The sequence below is a fragment of the Gossypium raimondii genome, chromosome 2, assembly GCF_025698545.1.
Source record: "Gossypium raimondii isolate GPD5lz chromosome 2, ASM2569854v1, whole genome shotgun sequence".
NCBI lineage: Eukaryota > Viridiplantae > Streptophyta > Magnoliopsida > Malvales > Malvaceae > Gossypium > Gossypium raimondii.
This window is the reverse complement of record NC_068566.1, coordinates 5,972,529-5,997,349: the sequence shown is the minus strand read 5'-3', so window position 1 is coordinate 5,997,349 and position 24,821 is coordinate 5,972,529. Positions and strand designations below refer to the sequence as shown.

The 24,821-nt window shown below is 31.3% G+C and overlaps 2 protein-coding genes and 1 non-coding gene across 16 annotated transcripts; all 3 read left to right on the top strand.

The window, feature by feature from the left end:
- Positions 1-2,442: 2,442 nt before the first annotated feature.
- On the top strand, positions 2,443-2,514 carry TRNAW-CCA (transfer RNA tryptophan (anticodon CCA)). The gene has a single exon. It is a non-coding gene; the product is annotated as a tRNA-Trp (tRNA).
- Positions 2,515-5,560: 3,046 nt separating this feature from the next.
- LOC105787859 (glutathione hydrolase 1) lies at positions 5,561-10,978 on the top strand. 14 transcript variants are annotated; one of them, XM_052625271.1, is made up of 10 exons: positions 5,717-5,927; positions 5,995-6,063; positions 7,970-8,071; positions 8,404-8,535; positions 8,690-9,033; positions 9,133-9,651; positions 9,754-9,989; positions 10,084-10,351; positions 10,421-10,558; positions 10,645-10,978. In XM_052625271.1, exons 5-10 carry the CDS (start codon positions 8,692-8,694, stop codon positions 10,873-10,875), a joined length of 1,734 nt encoding a protein of 577 aa, XP_052481231.1. In that variant the 5' UTR covers positions 5,717-5,927; positions 5,995-6,063; positions 7,970-8,071; positions 8,404-8,535; positions 8,690-8,691; the 3' UTR covers positions 10,876-10,978. The 14 variants fall into 14 exon arrangements, with proteins under 14 accessions (XP_012469884.1, XP_052481213.1, XP_012469885.1 ...); XM_052625283.1 differs by having other exon boundaries at positions 5,718-5,927; positions 8,750-9,033; XM_052625253.1 differs by lacking the exon at positions 8,404-8,535 and adding an exon at positions 5,601-5,705 and having other exon boundaries at positions 5,782-6,063.
- A 3,010-nt stretch (positions 10,979-13,988) lies between these two features.
- Positions 13,989-16,239, top strand: LOC128031898 (glutathione hydrolase 1-like). Its single transcript, XM_012614428.2, has 6 exons — positions 13,989-14,336; positions 14,435-14,953; positions 15,061-15,296; positions 15,404-15,671; positions 15,766-15,903; positions 15,997-16,239. Exons 1-6 carry the CDS (start codon positions 13,989-13,991, stop codon positions 16,222-16,224), a joined length of 1,737 nt encoding a protein of 578 aa, XP_012469882.2. The 3' UTR covers positions 16,225-16,239.
- Positions 16,240-24,821: the final 8,582 nt, after the last annotated feature.

Sequence of the window (24,821 nt, the reverse complement as noted above, 5' to 3'; positions counted from 1 at the left end):
ATATGTTTTTTCCACTCATAACATGAGTGTGCCATAATCTAGCTATGTATGAAAAATATAACCGTCTTTGGTGTCATGAGTTAAAATTACAAAAAAGATGATTAAGGGTGTTTACAACTTTTTAAGTTTTATTAAAACTAAAGCATTTATTAGAAAAAACCACCCACTTAAAAAATTACTATATTTTTTAATCAAAATATAATTATTAATTTTAAAAAATGGTTTTAATATATCTTTCTTTTAAAATTTTTTATGAATTCTTTTACTCAAATAAAATAATTATAAGGGTAGGATATGGAATAAAAATTTTGTCACCCACCTACCAAGTGAAAAGTTATTTATAATTAATTATATAAACAATTTTAATCAGATTAATTTTTACGAAACTAAATTGAATAAATTAATTTGTGTTATTATCTTAACATTTATGACCACAACTAAAATTTCATTGACAATATACGGATATGTTATAATAATTTATTAGCACAAACTTTTATACTAGTTTTTAAAAATATTTTATGTAAAAAAGTAATTTATATATTTTTATTTGTTTTAATATGTAAAAATTTATTTTTACACTAGATTACAAGACTAAGTGAAGAAATGAAAATAATATACGAAAGAGTTGGGAGAGCGTACAAATGCATGAGAAACAAAAGAAAAAAATACACGAAAATTTGATGAATTGAGAAAAAAAACTACACTAATGGTTTTTTGTTAAAAATTAAAATGAAAAAATATAATGGGAGAATGAGAAAAATAAGAAAATTTAGGAAATCCAATATGAGTTATCACTAGGAATAATTTTATCATGAAACAAAACATTATTAAAATTTAAATATAAATTAAAACATAATATTTTGAACGAACTTTGCACTATCCCTATAAAAAAAAATACAAAATATTTTTTAATCTAGAGTATAATTCAAAATTCTTTAAATTATAACATATAAAATTTAAAAATTCTTTTTCTCTTCCATATTAAAATAATCATTCAACGTGTGCCACAAATAGCAAACATGGCAGCTAATGTTATGACCAAGGCGATAAGGAGCAGTACAATGGGATTTCATTTTTTCTCACCTGCCTCTGGTGGTGCAAGATATTATGTTATGTGATCAGTATTAGATAACCTAATCCTTTATTTCTTAGTTGAGCTTTTGAAGTTCAAACTTCCTTTATTAAAAAAAAGAAAAGAAGAGAATCATAAAAGCCCAAACACAGAATTAAGAAATAACTATTTATACATATAAATAAATTGCAACCTCAAAAAAAATTGTAAAAATTTTAAAATAATTAATTCATTATAAATAGAAGAGAAACTTTTAATTAGCATCAAAACAGTACTAAAACGCAATTAATTAAATAAAAATAGTAGGTTAAAAAATTTAAAAGCTTCTTGATTAAAATTTAAAAACACAAAATGATAATGTGTTACATAAACATGAGAATAGGGACAAATTTAGTGGCAGCTCGGGTCTTGGCTCCCCCTCTCTGGATAATTAGAAAATTTTCAATTTTATCCCCTCCTAAAAATAATAATTCAATTGAAACATTTTTCATTTTATAAATAGTTTTAAGAAATTTATTATAAAATCATTTTGAAAAAGTGTTATAAAAAAAGTGTAATATGTTAATTTTAAGTGTTTAATATTACTATCGAAAATTATGGTTAAATGTTAAAATATTTATTTTAGAAAAAGAATTTTAATCTAAATAATTTAATATAATAATATATGACATATAAATTTTAAATATATTTTAAATAATTAATATAAATTATTTGTAATATTTAATTTAAATATATAAATCATATTTTAGATATTATTAATGATATAATAACAATTACTCTTAGTAATATAATAATAACTATTAAATCTATGCATATATGAAAATTGAAGAGTACAAAAATGTATATCATAATGTTTACAATTTTTGAACGTGTGCCCTAAGAGTGAAGTATCGTTAATCGTGTTGCGACCATAACACGTTTTTTGATGGATCGTTATTATTCGTTGATTAGTTGTATGTAGAGGCGAAACCAGAACAATTTTTTAGGGGTCGAATAATTTTTCATTTTAAGAGGGCTGAGCCGAGTCTCTAGATTTGCCTCTATTGTATGTCTTTTTAATTCTCCCAACAAATCGGCTAACAATTTCCGAAAAACTATATAACACTACTATTATATTACTTTGCTTTTATTAATTAATTTATTTAATTAAAATATAATTGATTAACTCATGACATTTAATTTAATTAGATATTTCAATCGATATAAATATAGATGTAAACATATATAAGTTAAATTTAATTAATATGTTTCTTTTTTGTGTATATTTTATATACTTTTAATTAAAAAAACCTATCTATCGGTTCGGGAGGGACTTTAATTATTCATAACTAAGAATAATATATTATAAACTACGACAAGTTATCACCATCGGATCCGTGGCGCAATGGTAGCGCGTCTGACTCCAGATCAGAAGGTTGCGTGTTCGATTCACGTCGGGTTCAAAGCCCCGATCCCATCCGGATTCACCTTTTTTGGTTTTTGTGACATTTCAATGGAAAAAGATGTTAGAAATTAGCATGTGTTATATAGTCTTCTAACTTTTTAGTGTTAATAAAGATTAACACTAATTTCTACTTTGAATACCATGAAACATACTAGTTGAGAGGAAATATTCAAGTTTTAAATTTCAAATTTTATCATAGATGGTCTTTGTCAACACTTTTGAACAAAATACATAAGATAGAATCTCTCCCTTACAGTTGGAAGCAAACTGGTTTACTGTCGATTTCTGCACCACCTTCATCACCGCCCTAATTACGCTATTAAACAATTAACAACGTGAATAAAAATAGGACCTGAAACGATTGGTTTTTGGAGTTCTGTTGCATGAAACTTGAAATAACCTGAATCTGTGACTGCATTTCCTGATATTTTCTCTTCATTTCTTCTTCATGTGCTTGCATTTTGGCCATGTCTACTTCTCTTTCTGCTTGCATTCAGGCCAGGTTTGCTTTCATAAAATTCACTTCTTCTCTCAATTTCATCAACTTCTATAGACAACCAAGTATTTCGCTTAAAGTAGCAAGATGGCAGGGGACCTATTCCAATACCTCGGATCCCTCTGTTCCTTTCTCTTTTAGTAACTTCAGTGATCACTTCATTTTCAGTATCCTGCATACTATATGAACTGACTGATTGTGCAGCTGCTTAGTTTAATACTCGGCAATTTTTTTTCTTTTGTTTTTACCTATAAATAATGAAAAATGCTTACTATATGTGTTGGATTCTAGTAGGTAACAACACAAGCAATGAAGACAAGCACAGTATATATCAAATTTGAAACTAAAATGAAAAGAAACCACTATAAAAAGAAGGGTATATGACATATCATTTGAGTTGTTTTTAGCATTAGCATTAGCTTTAGATGTAAGCCACTTAGGAGGAAGTAAGATTTTTTTATTTTTATTTCAAGTACAACTCACACACCTACATACGTTCTAAGTTATCACACAGGCTATGCAGCGGATCGATCCCACATATCGGGAATGAAGTGAACACTCTTGGTCAATGAGTCCAAGATGGGGTTCTAGGAGGAAGTAAGATGCTTAAGAAATCTAAGCCACTTGATTAGATGTCAGATGGTAAGAAAGATGCAAAACATACACAAAAAATGATCTATTTTCAATTATGGAACCAAGACATTGCAAGTTTCCGAGAAAAGTGATTCTATCAGTTTCGGTATAATTGAAGCCAAAAGTTATACAAATGCTGGAGAATAGAGAAAATTCAGATGTTTTTGTGTAGAAAATTGCAAGAAAGTTAAACATAAGAATGCATTTCATCAAATAATTGGCAGATAATAGAGACAATCACAGAGCAAAACGTAAAACTTGTTCTTACTGCAGAGGTGAAAAATGCAGATTTCAGACCCGGAATAGAAGCCACAGTTCTAATTATAAAATGACCGTAAATTAAGCATGATTGAACATACAAAACACTAAACAAGCTTAGATGATTCAAAAATCTTTTGCAAAGCAATGAAAAGTAGACAGTAAAGCTTAATCAGTCGAGTCTGAACCACGTTAGAGATTTATCTTATGCTAAAACCATAATAAGCTCCATTTCTCCAAGTTACAGTATACGAAACTACGATCATTACAGTTTACAAAATCCGACCATTCTTATGAAATTTTGGCTTGTGGAAGAAATCAACTTATGGGAGGAAATGCTAAAATGCTAAAATCCTACGATCGTTACCCATTACTACTTTAAAATGCTAAAATTTTGGCTTGTGGAAGAAATCAACTTATGAAATTGTTAAAACACAATAGATATTGAGGTAAAGAGAACCGGAGGGGGAGAGACAACCGGATGGAGATATAGAGCCGTCGCTGCGTTAGGATTTGAAATTAAATTTGGGGTTTGTGTTTTGGGAGGAAGGACGATGGTGTTGGGTATAGTGAAGGTTTTAGCGACGATTGCACTTGAAAACGTCGCTGAAACAAAAGGGCAGCTTAAATGAACATTTATGTTTAGCGGCGTTTTTATGTGGAAAATGCAAGTAAACGTAAATAACTAGACTTTTGACGATGTTTGACTTGATGTATTCGCGGGGTTTAGGCATTAAATGCTGGAACAAAATTTGGTTGCAAAGCGTTGTTAGTGTAATAAAAAGTATTGAATCTCCTCTATTTACCTTATAGTTAAGGTGTTTATTGTCTCAGGTGTAGTACAGATTTGAATCGTGTTAATGGCTTGTTGTTAGAGTTTTCCTTTTTTTTTTTGTAATTCATAAAAAAAAAGAAAAAGAAAAATCTTGTATGGTTATATCTTCATTATTGTACCTAGTGAGAGATTTTGGACGAAAACAAACATGCCTGCAATTAAAAGTAAAATGCATGGCAACAATTAAAGCTATTCACATTTTATGTTGGGTTGATTATTTGTTTTTATATTATAGAGTAAAATTTTAAAAATTAAAATATACTCTAAGTAGAATTTTCAAAACTGAACCAGTGGTCGAACTAATTAGGCCACTGGGTCAATTGAATAAATCATTAAAAAGTATTTAAAAATAAAAACCACTTTAATCGTTTTTTTTAACTTAGTTCAACCGGTCTGTACTGGTTTGCATGTTAACTACTTTGATGCTTCTCTTCAGACCGATACCTTGATTGGTTCAAACAACCGTGGCTCTAGGTTTCTACACTTCATATATTTGGAATTTATCTTACTTTTATTTTCAAGAATTTGGTCCCTTTGCTTTTTGAATTTATAAATATACTTTCAAAGTATATATAATCACATAACATTTTAATTGAAAAGTTAATGATATTATCTATTTACATTATAAAAATATTAAACTAATTAATAAAATTATAACAACATAGAGACCAAGTTATGTTAGAAATTAAAGTATAAGGACAAATCCCAAATTTAAGCATATTAGAAGGACCAATATTGAAAATTAACCACTTTTATAAAATGTAAAAAGAAAATGAAAAAAAATGAACGAGGGTGTGCGCCATATGTAGCATGAGGAAGATACTTTGGACTTTAATTCAATATATATGTATAGATTAAAGAGGGTGAATAAAGTGGTGGTGCCAAACCATCTAGGAGGGGAAGGAAGATAAGGTATCATTAATGCTTTGAAGTACAACACAACTTTTGGAAATGTTCAAAATCTACTGTAAGTGCTTCTCAACCAAAACAAGTGTTTTCTTTCTTCTATTTTCATTTAACTATATTTTATTTGTTTCCCTTAGAAACAACAATTCTTACATCTCATATAGCATCATCAACTCCAGTTCCTTCAGTACCTGTAACTCCACCAACAAGTGTATCAACTTTAGTAGAACTAGATCCTACAACTTCAACAATAGCATTGATGCTAGCAAGAATTATAGTTTAGGTAAGCCTCCAAAAACAAGTTAGACCCTCTTCACATGTTCCTATAGAATTGATTCAAAACTTTGTAGGATTGTGGGATAGTATCCTCTAGAAACAAGTCTCCAGCAAAACCATTGAATGCAACAACATATGTTGAGGTAAATGATGATTGTTTTCATTGTTTGACTAGCATAAATAACACCTGATATGTATGTATGTGTAGGGTTTTTTTATTGTCTCTCTATACAAAACAAAAACTACTTCGTTACAGTGATCAACTCCTTCAACTGAATAAGGTATTTCAATAGACCATTCCCCACCTACTTCAACCAAACCAATTGCCTCGACATAATAGATACTAGCAAGACTTACTAAGAGGGGGAAGCAGATAATGTAGGGAATGAGAGTTTACACCAATGCAATAAATTGAAAAATTCCATAGCACATTCCAATGTTCACATCAATGCATATGCCATTAATCAAAATCTTTGGTAATATTGAACCAAATTGCTAACAGAAAATGTATAACAAAAGCATAATCCAAGTGACAAATAGGCTTAATTTATACACAAATATAATAGTTCTTTTTTGAGATGGTTGACAGGTATCTCATCGTCTTCTTTTTTAACCGCATAGCTTCCATTTGCATAGTTTAGAATTCCTTATTATTAGCCAATTGTTGTGGCTCATTGTTGTTAATTCTCAATTGCCTATTCTTTGTTAGTAACATATTGTGTTGATGAATTAAATAATAACGTTCCATTGTTTTGTTGTCCCGCTCTTCTCAAAAAACGAAACATAAATTACCAACACCTCTAAACCTATTTCAACAATAAACTCAATTACTTTTACGCAACTTCAATAAAAACTTCAAACATCAATAATTTCCCAACAAACAATTTTCAACAAATTTAACAATCGAGATATAATCTCATAATTCAACATCAATTTAAACATAAAAAAAAAGTTATATCCACCATAAGCCCCAAACTTTATAAACAGTAATTTCACAAACTATAAATCTTGTATTACAACTCATTCTCATCTCACAAATCATAATACCCAAATAAAATTTCTCAACAAAAACAAAAAAAGAAGACGAATATTAATCCAAAAATTTTCTTCCCTTAATGTTAAAGCTCTCAACCCACAATAACTTATTAGTTTTTGAGTTTGAGATGGATGAAAAAAGACATTTTTTAGTTTACTATTCTTATGGTCTAGGGTTAGATCACTTAATGATTTATTTCTAGTTATGATGGGTTTTCAATCTCTTCAAGTTATGGGTTTAGAAATCATTTTGAATTATGGGATTTTATAGCAATGTTTTTAGGGTATCAATTGTGGGTTTTGAAGTCAATGGTGTTTGAGGAGAAAATGGAATTTCATGATCAAGAAAATGGAACTTAGGATTTTTAGTAAAATTAGGTTAGATTTTCCTTTAGGGGTAAATGTATATGGAATAAATTATTTTTTCCTCTTTGAACTAGTGTTAAATACATTTATTTCACAACTATTTTAAAGACCTATATGGTAGTCAAGTAAGCCAAAATATGTTTTGTAGGATTTAATTTAGTTCCATGTGATGTCGATTGAGTCTTAATATTGTTGTTAGTATAGGAGGATGTAGGTTCGAGTGTCTTGAAGTACATTAACTTTCTATTTAAGGGTTGGAGAGGTGTATATAATAAGAATTTATAATAATTACAACAAATACAAAATCAGTTTCTAAAATCTAGAAAGCGTATATCCTTAGAGTTACAAAAAATAGTAAGTACTAGAAGAAAATGTATAGTATGTTTTGGACAAATGGCAAAACATCCAAAACTAGATAGGTAATGGATGAAAACAATACTCCAAACAAATTAGAGAGGTTTTTAAATCAAGCATCAAGATTTAACAAAAGAGAGCATTGACATTTTTGGACAGGAAGCAGATGATACATATTATTCCATGTGCTGCTGTCTTATTAAATTGGAAATTAAAATGGCATCAATCACATTTGTCCCTTGGATAATATTTTAAGCCAAACCAATTGATCCATGATAATATGATATCCATCAGGTCTGTAGTACAAGAGTTAAACTCAAACTCAATATTTTTCAAAGGAGAAAGAAACACAAAGGAAAGAGATGAGGAAGACTACTACTACTATTTCTACATCATGTAAGAAATATCCTTGCATTTGCTTTGACTTGTAGTTTTCATTTCATATAGTTTTACTGAAATGTTGGCACTGCCATGCTTGCATGCTTCAGTAGCTTTCTATTATCTTTCTGAGTATGATGGCAAGGTTATTATAGGGTGTTTATATATACATATATTCCCAGATCAAATAAGGCTGAAACATGATTTTTAAATCCCCCTCCCCTCTCCTCCATTGGTGAAAATGCCTGATCATGCGTATTTTCCTATGATGCATTTACTTTTTAGTAGAACAAGAAGAAGAGAATCGAATTTAAACCCCATTTCTGTTTCTCTTTATTTTATTTAATCAGATGAAGATGATGCATGCATTTCAATAGCCAAATGTGGCGTGTGCTAAAGAAGGAAAAGTTTGAAAAGAGAATCATATTTTAAATACATATATGGAGAGGAAATAAATGTCGTTGTTTCTACTATGTAAATATGTAAGTACGAGGCTATTTAGTGTAGGTGTTCATGTTTAAAATATTAATCTTTGAGAGAGGGAGAAGGGCTGGGAATCTGTATGATTCATGCTTATTTCTGGTGTTGTTATTTGATTGGGAACTCAAGCAGTTCATGATTTACCCAATATTGCAGTAATGTTGTGGATCACCATTTCTCTTCTCTTCTTCCTTGTCTCCCCTGCTACTTCAACAGAGGTAGATGGTGCAATTGCTTCCACCAAACAGAGACGTGAGCAAATTGTTGCACGTCAAGGCGCAGTTGCTGCCGATGATGGCCGATGTTCGACGATCGGGATGAATATTCTCCGGAATGGAGGCCATGCCGTCGATGCAGCGGTGGCTGCTTCCCTTTGCTTGGGGGTTGTAAGCCCGGGATCAAGTGGCATAGGTGGAGGAGCCTTCATGTTAATTAGAGAAGCTAATGGGAAAGCACAAGTATTTGACATGAGAGAAACAGCTCCAATGAAAGCCTCTCAGGTGAACAACTAATTGATTGACATTTCCATATGTTGAATATCCATATGTTTATTTGTTTGTTTTTTCTTAATTAATTACTCCATTTTTCTCCATATCCAGAACATGTATGCAGGCAATGCTAATCTAAAAGCCAATGGTGGTCTCTCTATCGGAGTACCAGGGCAACTTGCAGGGCTTCACAAAGCTTGGAAACAACATGGAAAACTTCCATGGAAAAGACTGGTGAAACCAGCTGAGAGTCTTGCTCGAAAAGGGTTCAAAGTTTCTCCATATCTCCAAATGCAGATGGAAAGTTCGAAATCAGCAATCATGGCAGATAAGGGGCTTCGAGAAGTCTTCACATCAAATGGGGAGCTTCTGAAAGTTGGTGACATTTGTTATAACAAGAAGCTAGCAAGAACTCTTCGAAAGATTTCAGTATATGGGGTACAAGCTTTCTATAATGGATCCATCGGGTTTAATTTAGTAAGAGATGTTCAAAAAGCTGGTGGGATACTCACATTAACTGACTTGAAGAAGTATGAAGTTAAAATGAGGGAACCCATCACAGCTAACGTTCTAGGCCTTAAAATTCTTAGCATGCCACCGCCTTCCTCAGGGGGAGTTTCGATGACACTAGTAAGTATACTCTGGTTCATGCTTTCTGTCACAATTAACATCAATTTGTAAGATATTGTCAGAGTTTGATAGCTTGTTTTTTTTTTAATCTTATTGTAACAGATATTGAACATTCTTGCCCAATATGCAATCCCAACCGGCCTTACAGGATCACTTGGAACCCATAGACTAATAGAAGCATTGAAACATGCATTTGCAGTAAGGATGAATTTAGGTGATCCTGATTTTGTAAATGTTTCCCAAGTTGTAGCCGATATGCTCTCTCCCAAGTTTGCACAAGAGTTAAAGAAAACCATTCATGACAACATGACTTTTGGTCCCAAGTATTATGGTGGAAGGTAAAACCACAGTTACCAAATAACCTTTAAATAAACATGCTTGCTTTTCCCCATCTCAATTAACTTTGATGTTAAAAATTTTGCATCCTGGCAGGTGGAACCAGATCGATGATCATGGAACCAGTCATGTATCCATAGTGGATACCAACAGAAACGCTGTAGCAATAACTAATACAGTGAATGCATTCTTTGGTTCAAAAATACTGTCACCAAGTACTGGTATAGTCCTCAATAATGAAATGGATGACTTCTCAATGCCGAGTAACAATAGCTCAAAAGATACCCCACCGCCGGCACCATCCAACTTCGTCCGCCCTGGCAAAAGGCCCTTATCTTCTATGACACCCACAATCATTTTGAAGGTTTGCTGCTTCAAAACATAATCTAACATCTAAAAAAATGATGGGTTTTTCACACATGTGATTCTTCAGGATGAGAAGCTGAAAGCGGTGGTGGGTGCAAGTGGAGGAGCTAATATCATTGCTGGGACTACACAGGTTTTCTTGAACCATTTTGCTCTTGGGATGGATCCACTCTCGTCTGTCATGGCACCAAGGGTCTACCATCAGGTTTTTTTTTTTTTACTCTGTCATTTACAATCTGGGTTTGGTTTTCTTGATTTATCTGATATTGTTTTCTTTATGTGTTGATGTAGCTGATACCCAATGTTGTGAAGTATGAGAACTCGACAAATGTGATTGGCGATCATTTTGAAGTGCCCGAAACAATCAGGAAAGACCTTCAAAAGAAGGGACATATACTACAAGGTCCAGCCAGTTTAAGTGTTAGCCAATTTATAGTTCATAATTTAGATGGTTTGAAGGGAAATGGAGAACTTGTGGCAGTTAGTGACCCTAGAAAAGGAGGGTTCCCTGCCGGTTTCTAATACCCACGTTTAGTGGGATTGTGGGTGATGAAATTCGGGTCGCATGTGTGAGATTATAATCTTATGATCATTATTTAATCAAAATAATTGAGAATGAAATATATACTATCTCCAACAACCATTTCAAACCGGTTTAGCATCCATGTGCAGGATATCCTAATTTCCTGTTAGAGACCATCTATAATATCACGTTAATCTGCTCCAAGCCCCATCAAATTTCCATCAGCACTTTTCTACTGGCATCTATGTTTAGCTTGAAACTACTTGTAATTCTCTTTCCCCTTATCTTTTTGTTCTGTGCATGAACGTTCTTTCGTTCATGCTTCAAAAAGCTAATGAAAATGGCTCCTTATGTGGAACTAAGATATCTAAAAATGCCCCCTACTAATCATCTTCTCTTTACAGATGACTGCTACATTTTTTTAATGCTTCTCTACAGACTTGCAGATCTCTCAAGGCCTTGCTTACAAGATGTTGCTCTCTCTCATGTCTCCAAATAAAATTTGCTAAGTTCGAGCTCTTTCTCAGTCTTTCTACCAAGCAACATGTGAAGAGATGGTTTAGTGGCATCTTTAGCCAAAAATGTTAACTTTTCTGGAAGGTATTTGAGGCGTGAGCTAGAGAAATTGCATAAGAAGAAAGAGTTCTTTTACGACTTCTATATAAGATTAACAGCAAGCTAGCTTCATGGAGGACAAAATGCCTGTTGTTGGATGGGAGGCTCACTCTTATTAAATCCACTCTAACTTTGCTTTCCCTCTATCCCCTTTCTACTTTCAAGCCCCCACGAACATTTGTGATGAAATTGATAAGATAATTAGGGCCTTCTAGTAGGGTCACGACACAAAAACTTGGCAATTTCATCCTTGTCAATGGGATAAGCTTTGCGCTCCCATCTCACAAGGGGGCTTGGAAATCCGTAAGACTAAATGAAGCCCTCCTCTCGAAAGTCGCAAGGCTAATAATGACGGACCAAAATTGTATGCTCTCAAAAGTTCTTAGAGCTCAATATTGCAGTCACACCCCCTTTGAATCTGTTAATCCAAAACCTTCTTACTCTTGGGTCTGGAAAGGCATTTTACCAGGTAAGGATATTTGTAACAGAGGAAAGGATGTTTAGTTCTAGGGTGGAAGAAAGAGTTGGACACTGTTGAACCACATGACTCCGACTTCCAAGTTCAAGCTGTTAGTACAAAAACTTTGGTAATAAAAATCTTGAATACACGAATGGAACACAAACAACAACTTGAATAAAAGACCAAGAAATAGGATAAGGTTCCAAGGCGTGCATCAAGTCTTCTATTTGCCCTCACCTATATTCGGTGTGCAAATGAGTTTCAAACAAATGAACATCAAAGATACAAAGAAATCTGATTATTATTTTTGCTCTGACGAAAATAGTCCACAAGCACTAACTAATGTAAATGAGAAAATCAATTTTTATAAAGAAATTCTGCAATAATTCTTTATAAAACAATCTAATAATATTAGAAGATGGAGTAAAGATAGAATTTTAGGACTTATTGGTATGGTTTCGAAATGAAATCTTATTCTTATTTATAAGAATTTTCATCTAATAACATAGCTATTCAAGTTGTTTGAATAGTTATAATTCTTTGTCAAAAATCAAATATAGCTCTTAACCAATAAGCAAAAGATATAACTTTTGATTTATTATATCCTTTCATTTATAGTTATTGAAACACTATATATAAATTTTGTTGAAAATGTTTCAACACAAACCTCATCTCATCATTTGGGATCAAAATAAGTCCCATAAATCTCTCGACACCAAGAGAGCCTTTGATCTCCTTAGTAGAACAGTCCCCGTACATGGAGGAGATGAGAAATTAGTTCACTTCGACTCTCTTACCAACTCATGCATCTCCAATTAGATTTTACAGTGGCTCCAAGGAAATTGTATCAACTCTCACAATTCAAGAAATTTCTACATTGCTTTAACCTGTACCCTTTGGGTTATATGGAAATCGAGAAATAAACTCATCTTTCGAGGATCTAATCCATGTCCTATAGGGGCCATTACAAGAATTCCTGATCTTTACCTTTCGATTCTCAGCACCTATCTCGCTCATTCATCTCAGACTTTTCAATCAAAGAATCAACCTTCTCTCAACCTTAGTGACAGAAGGATATGACTAGAGTAGTAACCATTATTAAGAACTATAATGGATTCCAATTGCTATCCATTTGAAGCTGCATGTTTGCTAGCAAATTTTAGGCTAGAATTCTTATCCTCTGTGCTATTCTTTTGTCCAATATTATTTTTTTTAATTTTAAGTTCTCACAATATTTTTTCTTGTGAGTTACTGAAGACCAACATCAAACAACATTTAAAGTCGTTCAGAACCTCCAATTTGCCACCATTGAACAGCAACTAAAAAACAACCACATGCTAATAAGAGAAACAACGAAATGGACAACATATACTTCGAAAACTTTCATTAAATTTCGTTCGTCATAAAATTATTCAAAAAAAAACTACTGATACAATTAAAAAACATTATTATTAATAACACGTCAACTTATAACAACGCACCACATGTCTGCATTTTATCCATGTAATCAATGTGTGTGAAACTAAAAATAGAAAGTATTTTCTAATTAAATGGAGAACAAGTATTTGTCGAAATTGTATCTGTTTACATTTTTGTTTGAAACTCTCCGTCGCCCAAACTTCATCTCTTCTTGAAACTTGGGGTTTCACCTTACCAAATATTCATCTATTCTATTCTATTCTATTCTCGTTCGTCTCTTAGTTGATTTTGAACTAACAAAATTACCAATCTTCTAAACGTTCTGCAATGTCGAGTGAGTGCTCAAAATTACGCCATGGTTCGAGGGGTATTCACTGTTCTTGCAGATCGAGGGCACATACTCCTTAAAGTAAATGGAAGAAATTCTACAGACGTTAAAAATACTAAGAGGTTGACCTGAATTTATTCAAACATGATCTTTAAATCCCCTTCCCCATTAATGTAAATGCCTGATCATGTACTTTTCTGTAATGCATTTTTTGTTTGTTTACTGTCTTTTTATGTTTGGGTTTATTTATTTATTTATTTCAATATGAATGATCTTTGAATATTGCAGTAATGACATTAATGTTGTGGATCACCGTTGCACTCCTCTTCTTCCTGGTCTCCCCTGCAACTTCAACTGAGGATGGTGCAAGTGCCTCCACGAAACGGAGACGTCAGCAAATTGTTGCACGTCATGGCGCAGTTGCTGCTGATGATGGCCGATGTTCGACGATTGGGTCGAATGTTCTCCGGCACAGAGGTCATGCCGTCGATGCAGCGGTGGCTGTTTCCCTTTGCTTGGGGGTTGTAAGCCCAGGATCAAGTGGCTTAGGTGGAGGAGCCTTCATGCTATTCAGAGAAGCAAATGGGAAAGCACACGTGTTTGACATGAGGGAAACAGCTCCAATGAAAGCTTCCCAGGTTCACACCACCTAATACTAATTTTTTTCATATGTTGAATACCCATCTGTTTTTTGTGTTTTTACTTCTTTAATCACTCCAATTTTCTCCATATTCAGAACATGTATGCAGGCAATGCTACTCGAAAAGCCAAGGGTGGTCTCTCTATCGGAGTGCCAGGGCAACTTGCAGGCCTTCACCTAGCTTGGAACCAACATGGAAGGCTTCCATGGAAAAGACTGGTGAAACCAGCTGAGAATCTTGCTCGAAAAGGGTTCAAAATTTCTCCATATCTCCACATGCAGATGGAAAGCTCGAAATCAGCAATCATGGCAGATAAGGGGCTTAGAGAAGTCTTCACATCAAATGGGGATCTTTTGAAAGTGGGTGACATTTGTTATAACAAGAAGCTAGCAAAAACTCTTCGAAAGATTTCAGTATATGGGGTAGAAACTTTCTATAATGGATCCATCGGGTTTAATTTGGTAAACGATATTCAGGAAGCTGGTGGGATACTGACGATAACTGACTTGAAGAAGTATAAAGTTAAAGTAAGGGAACCCATTACAGCTAACATTCTAGGCCTTAAAATTATCACCATGCCACTGCCTTCCTCAGGGGGAGTTTCAATGATGCTAGTAAGTATATTATGGTTCATCTTTAATACCATGACATTTAGCATCATTATGATTTTAATGGTAATAAAAAAGTGTGATAAATTGGGATTTTTACCTTCTTGTAACAGGTATTGAACATTCTTGCTCAATACGCAATCCCATCAGGCCTTTCAGGATCACTTGGAACCCATAGACTAATAGAAGCATTGAAACATGCATTTGCAGTAAGGATGAATTTAGGTGATCCGGATTTTGTAAAGGTGTCCAAAGTAGTAGCCGATATGCTTTCTCCCAAGTTTGCACTAGAGCTGAAGAAAACCATTAATGACAACAGGACTTTTGGCCCCAATTACTATGGTGGAAGGTAAAATCACAATTACCAAATAACCATAATGCTCTGTTCTGTACATCCCCATGCTTGCTTTTCTCCATCTGAATTAACTTTGATGGTAAATTTTTTCATCCTGGTAGGTGGAACCAGATCCATGACCATGGCACCAGTCATTTATCCATAGTGGATACCAAGAGAAACGCTGTATCCATAACTAATACAGTGAATGGATTTTTTGGTTCAAAAATACTGTCTCCAAGTACTGGTATAGTCCTCAATAATGAAATGGATGACTTCTCCATGCCAAGTAACAATAGCTCCGGAGACACCCCACCGCCGGCACCGCCCAACTTCGTCCACCCTGGCAAAAGGCCCTTATCGTCTATGACACCCACAATCGTTTTGAAGGTTTGCTGCTTCAAACATAAACTAACATCTAAAAAAAAATGATTGGTTTCTTTCCATTTAGGGAAAGTTTGGTTTTTCACACGTGATTCTTCAGGATGAGAAGCTGAAAGCGGTGGTGGGTGCAAGTGGAGGAGCTAATATCATTGCAGCGACTACACAGGTTTTATTGAATCATTTTGCTCTGGGGATGGATCCACTCTCGTCTGTCATGGCACCAAGAGTCTACCATCAGGTTTTTTTTCTTTTGCTGAAAACTCTTGCCATCTACATTCTGGGTTTGGTTTTGTTGATTATCTGATGTAGTTTCCATTGTGTGTTGATGCAGCTGATACCCAACGTGGTGAGGTATGAGAATTGGACAAGTGTGATTGGTGACCATTTTGAAGTGCCTGAAACAATCAGGACAGACCTTCGAAAGAAGGGGCATGTCCTAGAACGCGCAACCAGTGCAACTGAGAGCCAATTTATAGTTCATGATTTAGATGGTAAGGGACATGGAGAACTTGTGGTAGTTAGTGACCCTAGAAAAGGAGGATTCCCTGCCGGTTTCTAATGCCCCATTGTGTGGGACTGGGGGAGATGCAATTTAGGTAGCAAGTGTGAGATAAGTTGTAAGCAACGAATGAAAAAAAATCGTGATATTCAGATTATTCAATTAAAACTATCATAAGTATGTATTTTGGTTAATATTGGTTTTCTTTACATGAACAAAAGGGTAAAATTATCGGTATATGCTGATTTTAAAAAATATTTTGAAATTTAGACTGAGTTTTTTATTTTTTAAAGAAATAGGCTACTTTTGTTGACGGGGTGTAAAACTGGGTCATGTGGACCTGTTTTTGAAAAGCACTTTATGCAAAAAGTGCTTTTTATTTACATGTCATTACCTTTAGTCAGATGGTTAAGTATTGATATTTATCTTTACACCTCAATAAGGCTTGCAAATAAATAGAACATTCAATGAACAGTTCATGAATAATTCGATTTTTGTTCGTTTACGCTTGCTTATTAAGCTAAATAAATTAACATGAACAAAATTTTGAAGCTTGTTTATTAAATGAACCGAACACAAACAAAGTTTGTTCTGTTCATTTATGTTCATGAACAAGCTTGTTTAAGTTCGTTTAAAGCTCGATTAATAAATCATTTAAACCTTGTTTATTATTCTATTAGTATATATCAATAAAATTATGATGATTTATGCGTTTTTAATAATATAATTATTAATATTTATGTTTGTATTATAAAATAAAGAGAGATAGAAATAATAAAGAACAAAGAAAATATGAAAGCAACAGAGAATGTACTTTATTAATCAAAGAGATGATTACAATGCTTCATTAGAGTCTCTATTTATAGGCATAAGAAGTATAAAAGAAGTAGAGATCTAATTCTAATAACTATTAAAATTTAAAGTACATCACAACTTTATCTTGACCATGATGGACATCTACTTAATAAGATATTCATAACACTCCCCCTTGGATGTCCATTGATAGATAATGTGCCTCGTTAAAACCTTATTAGGAAAAACCCCGTGGGATAAAAAACCTAATGAAGGGAAAAGAGTACACAATCTTCTATTACAAGCTGCCTCGTTAAAAACCTTTACCAGGAAAACCCAATGGGACAAAACCTTGATTAAAGGAAAAGAGTACAACTTGTTTTTAGACTCCCCCTGATGGCAACATTACATTACATCTTTGAGTCGACGCATTTCAATATTGTGTAGCGGTCTTTCAAATGTTGAAGTTGGCAATGTCTTAGTAAAAAGGTCTGCTAAATTCTCACTAGAACGAATTTATTGAACATTTATATCACCTCTTTTCTCAAGATCATGGGTGAAGAATAATTTTGGTGAAATATGTTTCGTTTTGTCACCTTTGATATAATCACCCTTCAATTGATACATGTTGCATTATCTTCGTATAAGATAATTGACATATTTTCCTGTAAAGGCAAATTACATATCTTCTAGATATGTTGGGTCAATAACCTTAACCAAACATACTCTCGACTTGCCTCATGCATTGCAATTATTTTTGCATGATTTGAAGAAGCAACAACTAATGTTTGCTTTGTTGAACTCCATGATATGACAGTATCCCCACATGTAAATAAATACCCTGTTTGAGATTGACCTTTATGTAGATCTAATAAGTATCCATGATCAACATAGCCAACTAATAGGAATTTTGAATCATTTGAATAAAATAACCCCATATCAATAGTCCCTCCGAGACATTTAAATACATGTTTAATTCCATTCCAATGTCTACGTATTGGAGAAGAATTAAATCTTACTAACAAGTTTACAGCGAAAGTTATATCAGGTCTTGTGTTGTTTGCAAGATACATCAATGCCCCTATGACACTTAAATATGGTATTTCAGGACCAAGAAACTCTTCACCATCCTCGCAAAGAAGAAATTGATCTTTATTCACATCTAATGATCGTACAACCATTGTAGTACTTAATGGGTGTGCTTTATCCATGTAAAATTTCTTTAATATCTTTTCTATATAAGTTGATTAATGAACATGAATTTCATCTTTTAAATGCTTGATTTGTAAGCCAAGATAAAACTTTATTTTTCCAAGATTTTTAATCTCAAATTCTTTCTTTAAACAATTTACTGTATTTTGAAGCTCTTCAAGAGTTCCAATAATATTTAGATTATCAACATAAACAAAAATTATCACAAAATCTAATCCAAACCTTTTTATAAAGACACATGGCCAAATTGGATCGTTTTTGTAACTTTTTTTTAACAAGTATTCACTAAGACGATTGTACCACATACGTCCAGATTGTTTTAATCCATATAAACTTTTCTTTAATCTGATCGAGCAATTTTCTCAATAAACTCTATATCTTTTTGGGGTTTTAAATCCTTTAGGGATTTTCATATAAATTTCACTATCAAGTGTATCATATAAATAGGATGTAACAACATCCATTAGATGCATGTCAAGTTTTTCACGTACTGCCAGACTAATGAGATATCTAAACGTGATTGCATCCACTACAGGAGAATATGTCTCTTCATAATCAACGCCAGGCCTTTGCGAAAATCGTTGTGCTACAAGTTGAGCTTTATATCTTACGACTTCATCAATTTCATTTCGTTTTCGTACAAATACCCATTTATATCCTACCGGCTTTACATCTTTAGGTGTTTGGAGTACAGGTCCAAAAACTTCACGTTTAGAAAGTGAATTCAATTTTGCCTGAATTGCATCTTTCCATTTTTGTCAATCTTTTCTATTTTTACATTCCTCAATAGGTTTAGGCTCAGGATCTTCATTTTCTTTTATTATTTCAATAGCAATATTATAAATAAAATTGTTGTCGACAACAACTTTTTTTTTCGGTTCCATCGTTTTCTCGTATTGACATAACTTATTGAGATCTCTTTATTTTCATCATTTTCATTTTCACTTTTAGGTAGCTGAATCTCTTCTTGAGTTTTATAATTAGTTATGTCATCGGTTTCTTCAGGAACCCCCACCTCCACTAGATGACCATTTTGAATGTTTCCTCCTTTTCTTTTACGAGGATTTTTATACTTGGAACTGACCAATCTTCCACGCTTCAGGCATGGATTACTTTCTTTTGCACTAATAATTTGCCCTATTAGGACATCAATTCGTATTGGAGCATTTTCAGCTGGTATGTGAGATTTAATGAATCTGGCAGTTGATTTGTAAAATGCATCATCTATTAAACTTTTGGTTCACATTGCTTTGTACGAGGATCTTAGACATTAATAATTCATTTCAAGTACTTTATTAATACAGCTTTTTACCCTCTCCCCCTAATGTTGGGAAAACTGACAACTTATGTCATAATTTTTGGATATACATTCCCAATATCTTATTATGACCCATCTTTTTGTATTGTGGTGGAGCAGTTGGAACATATACCGCATATCCAAAAATTGTAAGATGGGAAATATTTGGCTCATGACCAAAAATCAATTGTAATGGGGAATATTTATAATTTATTGGCTTGATGCGTACAACATGTAATTCAATACAATCTCATGTTGAACTAGAAAGTTTTGTTCTCATAAGTAATGATTTATCTATTAGTTGGAGGCATTTGATAAACAATTCAGCTAAATCATTTTGTGTGTGAACATGAGCTACAAGATATTCAACTTTTATCCCAATTGACATGCAATAATCATTGAAAACTTGGGATGTAAAATCACCAACATTAGCAAGATTAATTGTTTTAATTGCATAATCTGAAATTAATTATTTAAACAAGCAATCTCGCAAACGTTAGGTTGCAAGTTGATAACGCATGTGATTATTTTGTAGATGCATCTACCAAAATAATATAATATCAAAACCATCCACATGGTGGATGAATGAGCCCATATTCATTTCAGAAATGCAAGACATTGAATCTCAACTTTAGCTAGTGAGTGTCTAAGAATCAATTTTCATTAAGAACAATCAACTAATAATGAGAATTCGTTAAATTAAAGAATCTTCTGGTTCTTGAATGAATGTCCATATGAATTCTCAATTAATTTTCGCATCATATATGATCCAGGATAGTCTAACTGGTCATGCCAAGTAATACATGCATTTGTATTAGTAAACTTCTGGTTTACTTTAACATGTGTTTCAATTGTACTAAATTGATAATTTTATTATCATTCCTTTTAATTTGTATCAACATATAAGTACTATTGTGACATTTACTATTGGAAATGTCTAAATCAATGTGAAGTCTATAATGTCATTAAGTCAATAAATATAATTTTCAAATAATTATATGTAGTATTCGCTTCAAGGAATATGTCAAAATCTTCAAATGCCCAAAAATCTATTAATAGCAAACTTTGAGAGTGGATCTTATTTTCCAAGTGTACAACAGTACATAACCAATGACTTTTCATACATAAGTTTTCTCTCTTGTAAGTTCTTATCAATAATATTTTACCATGTAATTTTAATTGAGAACTTATTCGAATCTTGTAGAGTTATACTCACAGTTTAAAAAAATTGCAACTTTAAGTGCATCCAACCATAATAAGCTTTAGATAGAATTATCATATTCTATTGCTCATAATTAGATCTTTCACAATCAAATATTTTGCTTTCAACCCTTTAATGGGGATGATGACAAAAGAATATCACAAAGATTATAAAATAAATATAAATTAATAACGCAATCCAGTTTTTATTCATATGAAATATAATATTTTCCTCATTCACGATCTCAATATCGATCCATTACAAATATCTTTTAAAAGAAATGCATTAAATCACAAATTTTGTGCTTTTTAGATATTGATATATTAGCTCTTCCGAGCTTTCAACTAATTTTGTACTATCAAATATTGGAAAATATTTGTTTGTTTCATACCAAATAAGATAAATATTTTCTATCTGTAATGATAAAATTCATTACTACATTTTCATATTCTTCCTCAAAGAATATTAATAGAAATAAAATATTTGGGCATATGCCACATATGTGGCCAATAATATTTCATATCAATTGATAACATAAGTTATCTTTACCCTTTGAAGAGTTATCTTGAGAACTCTTATTGTTCTCTTATTTATTACTATCTTCCTACTTTTAGTGGTCCATGAGTATATCTTTTATTTTCTTTATGTTTACATTCACTTCGGGGAATGCAACAAATCTAGTAGGACGAACTTACAAACATCTCAATAGATTCTTTATTTCATAATCACCATCACAAACATGCGTGAGATTTTAAATCAAAATCTACCTATTCATGTTATGATTAGTCTCCAATTATAATAAACATGATATAATAAATAAAACATAGTAAAATATACAAGATCTTTAACATCATCGTCCTCACCTTAACTATTATCACAAGCACTATTACAAGTAATAAAACAACTTTGTTTTCGTAATAACATTTACAATCTAATAGTAAAAATCATTTAATAAATAATCCAAATTTTCGTATACGATGCTTGAAAATTATCTTATACACATTGTACCAAATTTCAATACCACATATATGTTATAAAACCTTATCTTGCTCTAAAAAATATTTATAAGTTCAATTTAAAAGATATCATACAATCATTCAATATTAGCAAGTTAATAAGACTAAATAGATCCTATCAAATTTCCTTTTAATCAACAATGGTAGATTAATAGCACTTTCCACCATAATTTTAATAAAATTTCAAGAATAAATAACAAGAGAAAAATTTGAAACATAAAAATATTATGCATAATATAAATTAATTTGAAAAACTTCAAAAAATAGAAAAAACATACCATATTAATAGCAAACATATCTAATCAATAATTATGTCTTTTACATAAAAAAATTAACCTAAAAGGCAAAAATCAAATACCATCGAATGCCAAATTTATGTCAAATAAAAATTAATAGTAGTCATACCTTAATTGAAAAGAAAATATGGTCGAAATATAAAAGTTTCTTACCAAATCTATACTTTACCAATGCTTGTACAATAAATCAAATATCGAGAATAAGAACCATAATTTATTCTGAGATAGAATCTTTCAACATCTCGAAGATGAAGTTGTAAGGGTGAAAGTTTAAGGTGAAAAAGAATTTGATTTGTGGGACGACTTCGAAAGATTTTAAAAAAATAGAGAATCATCGTGCTGATAACGTATTATAAAATAAAGAGAGATAGAGAGAATAAAGAACAAAGAAAATATGAAAGCAACAGATAATGTACTTTATTAATCAAAGGGATGATTACAATGCTTCATCAGAATATCTATTTATGGGCATAAGAAGTATAAAAGAAGTAGAATCTAATTCTAATAACTACTAAAATTTAAAGTACATCACAATTTTATCTTGATCATGATGGACATCCACTTAATAAGATATTCATAATAGTTTGACTATTTTATATTTAAAAATAATATATATATATATATGCATATGCATATGTTTATTGTTTGTTTGTTAGTTATTCATGAACATTGTTTGTGAACATTTTTAATTATATGTTCGTGAATATGTTCGTTTAACTTAAATGAATGAATATGATCATACATAATTTTAAATAAACGATCGCAAACAAATATTTTGGAATTCTTAACAAATCGAACACAAAAAAGTTTAAAATAGACAAACAAAATGAACAAAGGTCTGTTTGTTCAAGCTCGATTCATTTACAATTATAAGTCTCAAGTTTGATTCCTCCTAAGCATATTTGTTTTATTTTTATTTTATTATTTCTCGTTGTTCAAGCATATTTTGTTTCAAGCTTTTTTGAAAAAATATATGTCAAATATGTATTTTTCCATCTACATTGTGGATATGGTAAATTCTAATATTATTTTTATATGTAAAATATTTCAAATAATTATTTCAAACATTATTATTATCTTTATAAGTAAAATATTTTAATTAATTATTTTGAATACACATAAAAATATAAAGTACTAAAATTTTTCACACACATGATACGTATGGAAAAATAAATATTATACATATAAAAATTATATTTACTAAAAAATTATATTCAAATAATTAATTAATTTTATAATATTAGAAAATATCATATTCACAATGTAGGTGAAAAAATGATATTTGAAATATTTTACATATAAAACTAATAATGATATATAAAATAATTATTTGATTTTATATATTAGAATTTGCCATACCCACAATGTAAATTAAAAATAAATATTTGACATATAACAATTATATATAGAGAAAATATAAAAAAAATAGTTGATGTTTTTAAAATATATATTCATTACGTAATTACATATTTATTCTTTTATTAATATAAAAATTGAGTTATTAATTAAAAATTAATTAAATTTAAAAAAAAACTTAAAACAACAAGAATTAAAAATAAAATATGCTTAAGATAAACCAAACTTGAGACACAAAGATAACAGGACTGACATTTAACCATCAAACTAATAATAATGACATGTTTATAAAAATCGTTTCGTCTAAAAGTGTCTCATGGGGCATGCTTTTTCACCACGTTAGGAAAAATAGCCTATTTTCTTAAATAATAGAAAAAACAGCCCAAATAGGTTGTTCTTTCTTCTGAAGTCGGCATATACTTATAACTTTGCCTAAATAAAATAATTAATATTTCGTATTATAATTTTTTCTATAACAATTAACAGAAGGGGAGGGAAAGAAAGGAAGAAAGAGAGAAAGAAAGGAAGAAAGGAGAGGGAAGAAAGAAAAAGAAGGAAAGAAAGGGAAAGGAGAAGAGAAAAAAAGAAAGAAAGAAGAAGAAGAGAAGGAAAAGAGAAGAAAAAAGAAAGAAAGAAGGAAAGAAAAGGAAAGGAGAAGAGAAAAAAGAAGAAGAAGAGGAAAGGAAAAAAAAAGAAAAAAAGGTAATTTTATTTATAAATTTAATTTTTTGTAATATTTGTGTATTTAAAATTTATGTTATTTCATTATAGTTATTTTATTATTTTATTTAGCATATATATTTTATGAAATATGTTTAGAAAGAAAAATAATGGTATGTACATTGTATGTTGATTAGAGATTTTTTATGAAATTTATTTAGGAATTTGAAATTAAAATTTTAGGAAAATAACATTAAAAGTAAAATGACAAAGAAGTATGTTTAAGAAAACATAAAATACGAAAATAAAAAACGGAATTGTATATTTATCGAAAATAATAAAATTCGGAAAAATGCGAAAAATGCACATGTAATAGATTTCAAACATAATAAATTGAAATAATGTAAAATTATAAAATAAAAATTACGATATTTTAAAAAATAAAATACGGATAAAAAATACGAACAAATGGTCAAGTAAGAGTGTATTAGTAAATTTTAAAAAAATTCAGAAATAATTTATACAAATAATTGAAACAAAATGTCTGAAATAATATAAAATTATAAAATACGAAAATAATATAGTTTTATTGAAAGTAATAAAAATCGGAAAAATAATAATACGACCAAAGGGCAGGGGAAAGGGTTTATTGCGGCTTTTTTAGCAAAATATTACAAAAAAAAAACCAAAATTTTATAAACTTTTTCTTTATTTACCAAAATAATAGAGGAAAAAAAAAGGGTGATGTAGGGAAAAAAAAGGGTGATGGAGGGGAAAAAAAGGCGGCACAAATATGTGGCTAATTACCTTTTAATCGCTGCTTATTT

Excerpts from the sequence above, each read along its gene's own strand:
- LOC105787859 (XM_012614430.2), top strand. The coding sequence starts at position 8,038 with ATGAGGAAGACTACTACTACTATTTCTACATCAT. Across the intron at positions 9,652-9,753 it reads GGGGAGTTTCGATGACACTA|ATATTGAACATTCTTGCCCA; the intron begins GTAAGTATACTC and ends TTATTGTAACAG. Across the intron at positions 10,352-10,420 it reads CACCCACAATCATTTTGAAG|GATGAGAAGCTGAAAGCGGT; the intron begins GTTTGCTGCTTC and ends GTGATTCTTCAG.
- LOC128031898 (XM_012614428.2), top strand. The coding sequence starts at position 13,989 with ATGACATTAATGTTGTGGATCACCGTTGCACTCCTCTTCTTCCTGGTC. Across the intron at positions 15,297-15,403 it reads CCCAATTACTATGGTGGAAG|GTGGAACCAGATCCATGACC; the intron begins GTAAAATCACAA and ends TCATCCTGGTAG. Across the intron at positions 15,672-15,765 it reads CACCCACAATCGTTTTGAAG|GATGAGAAGCTGAAAGCGGT; the intron begins GTTTGCTGCTTC and ends GTGATTCTTCAG.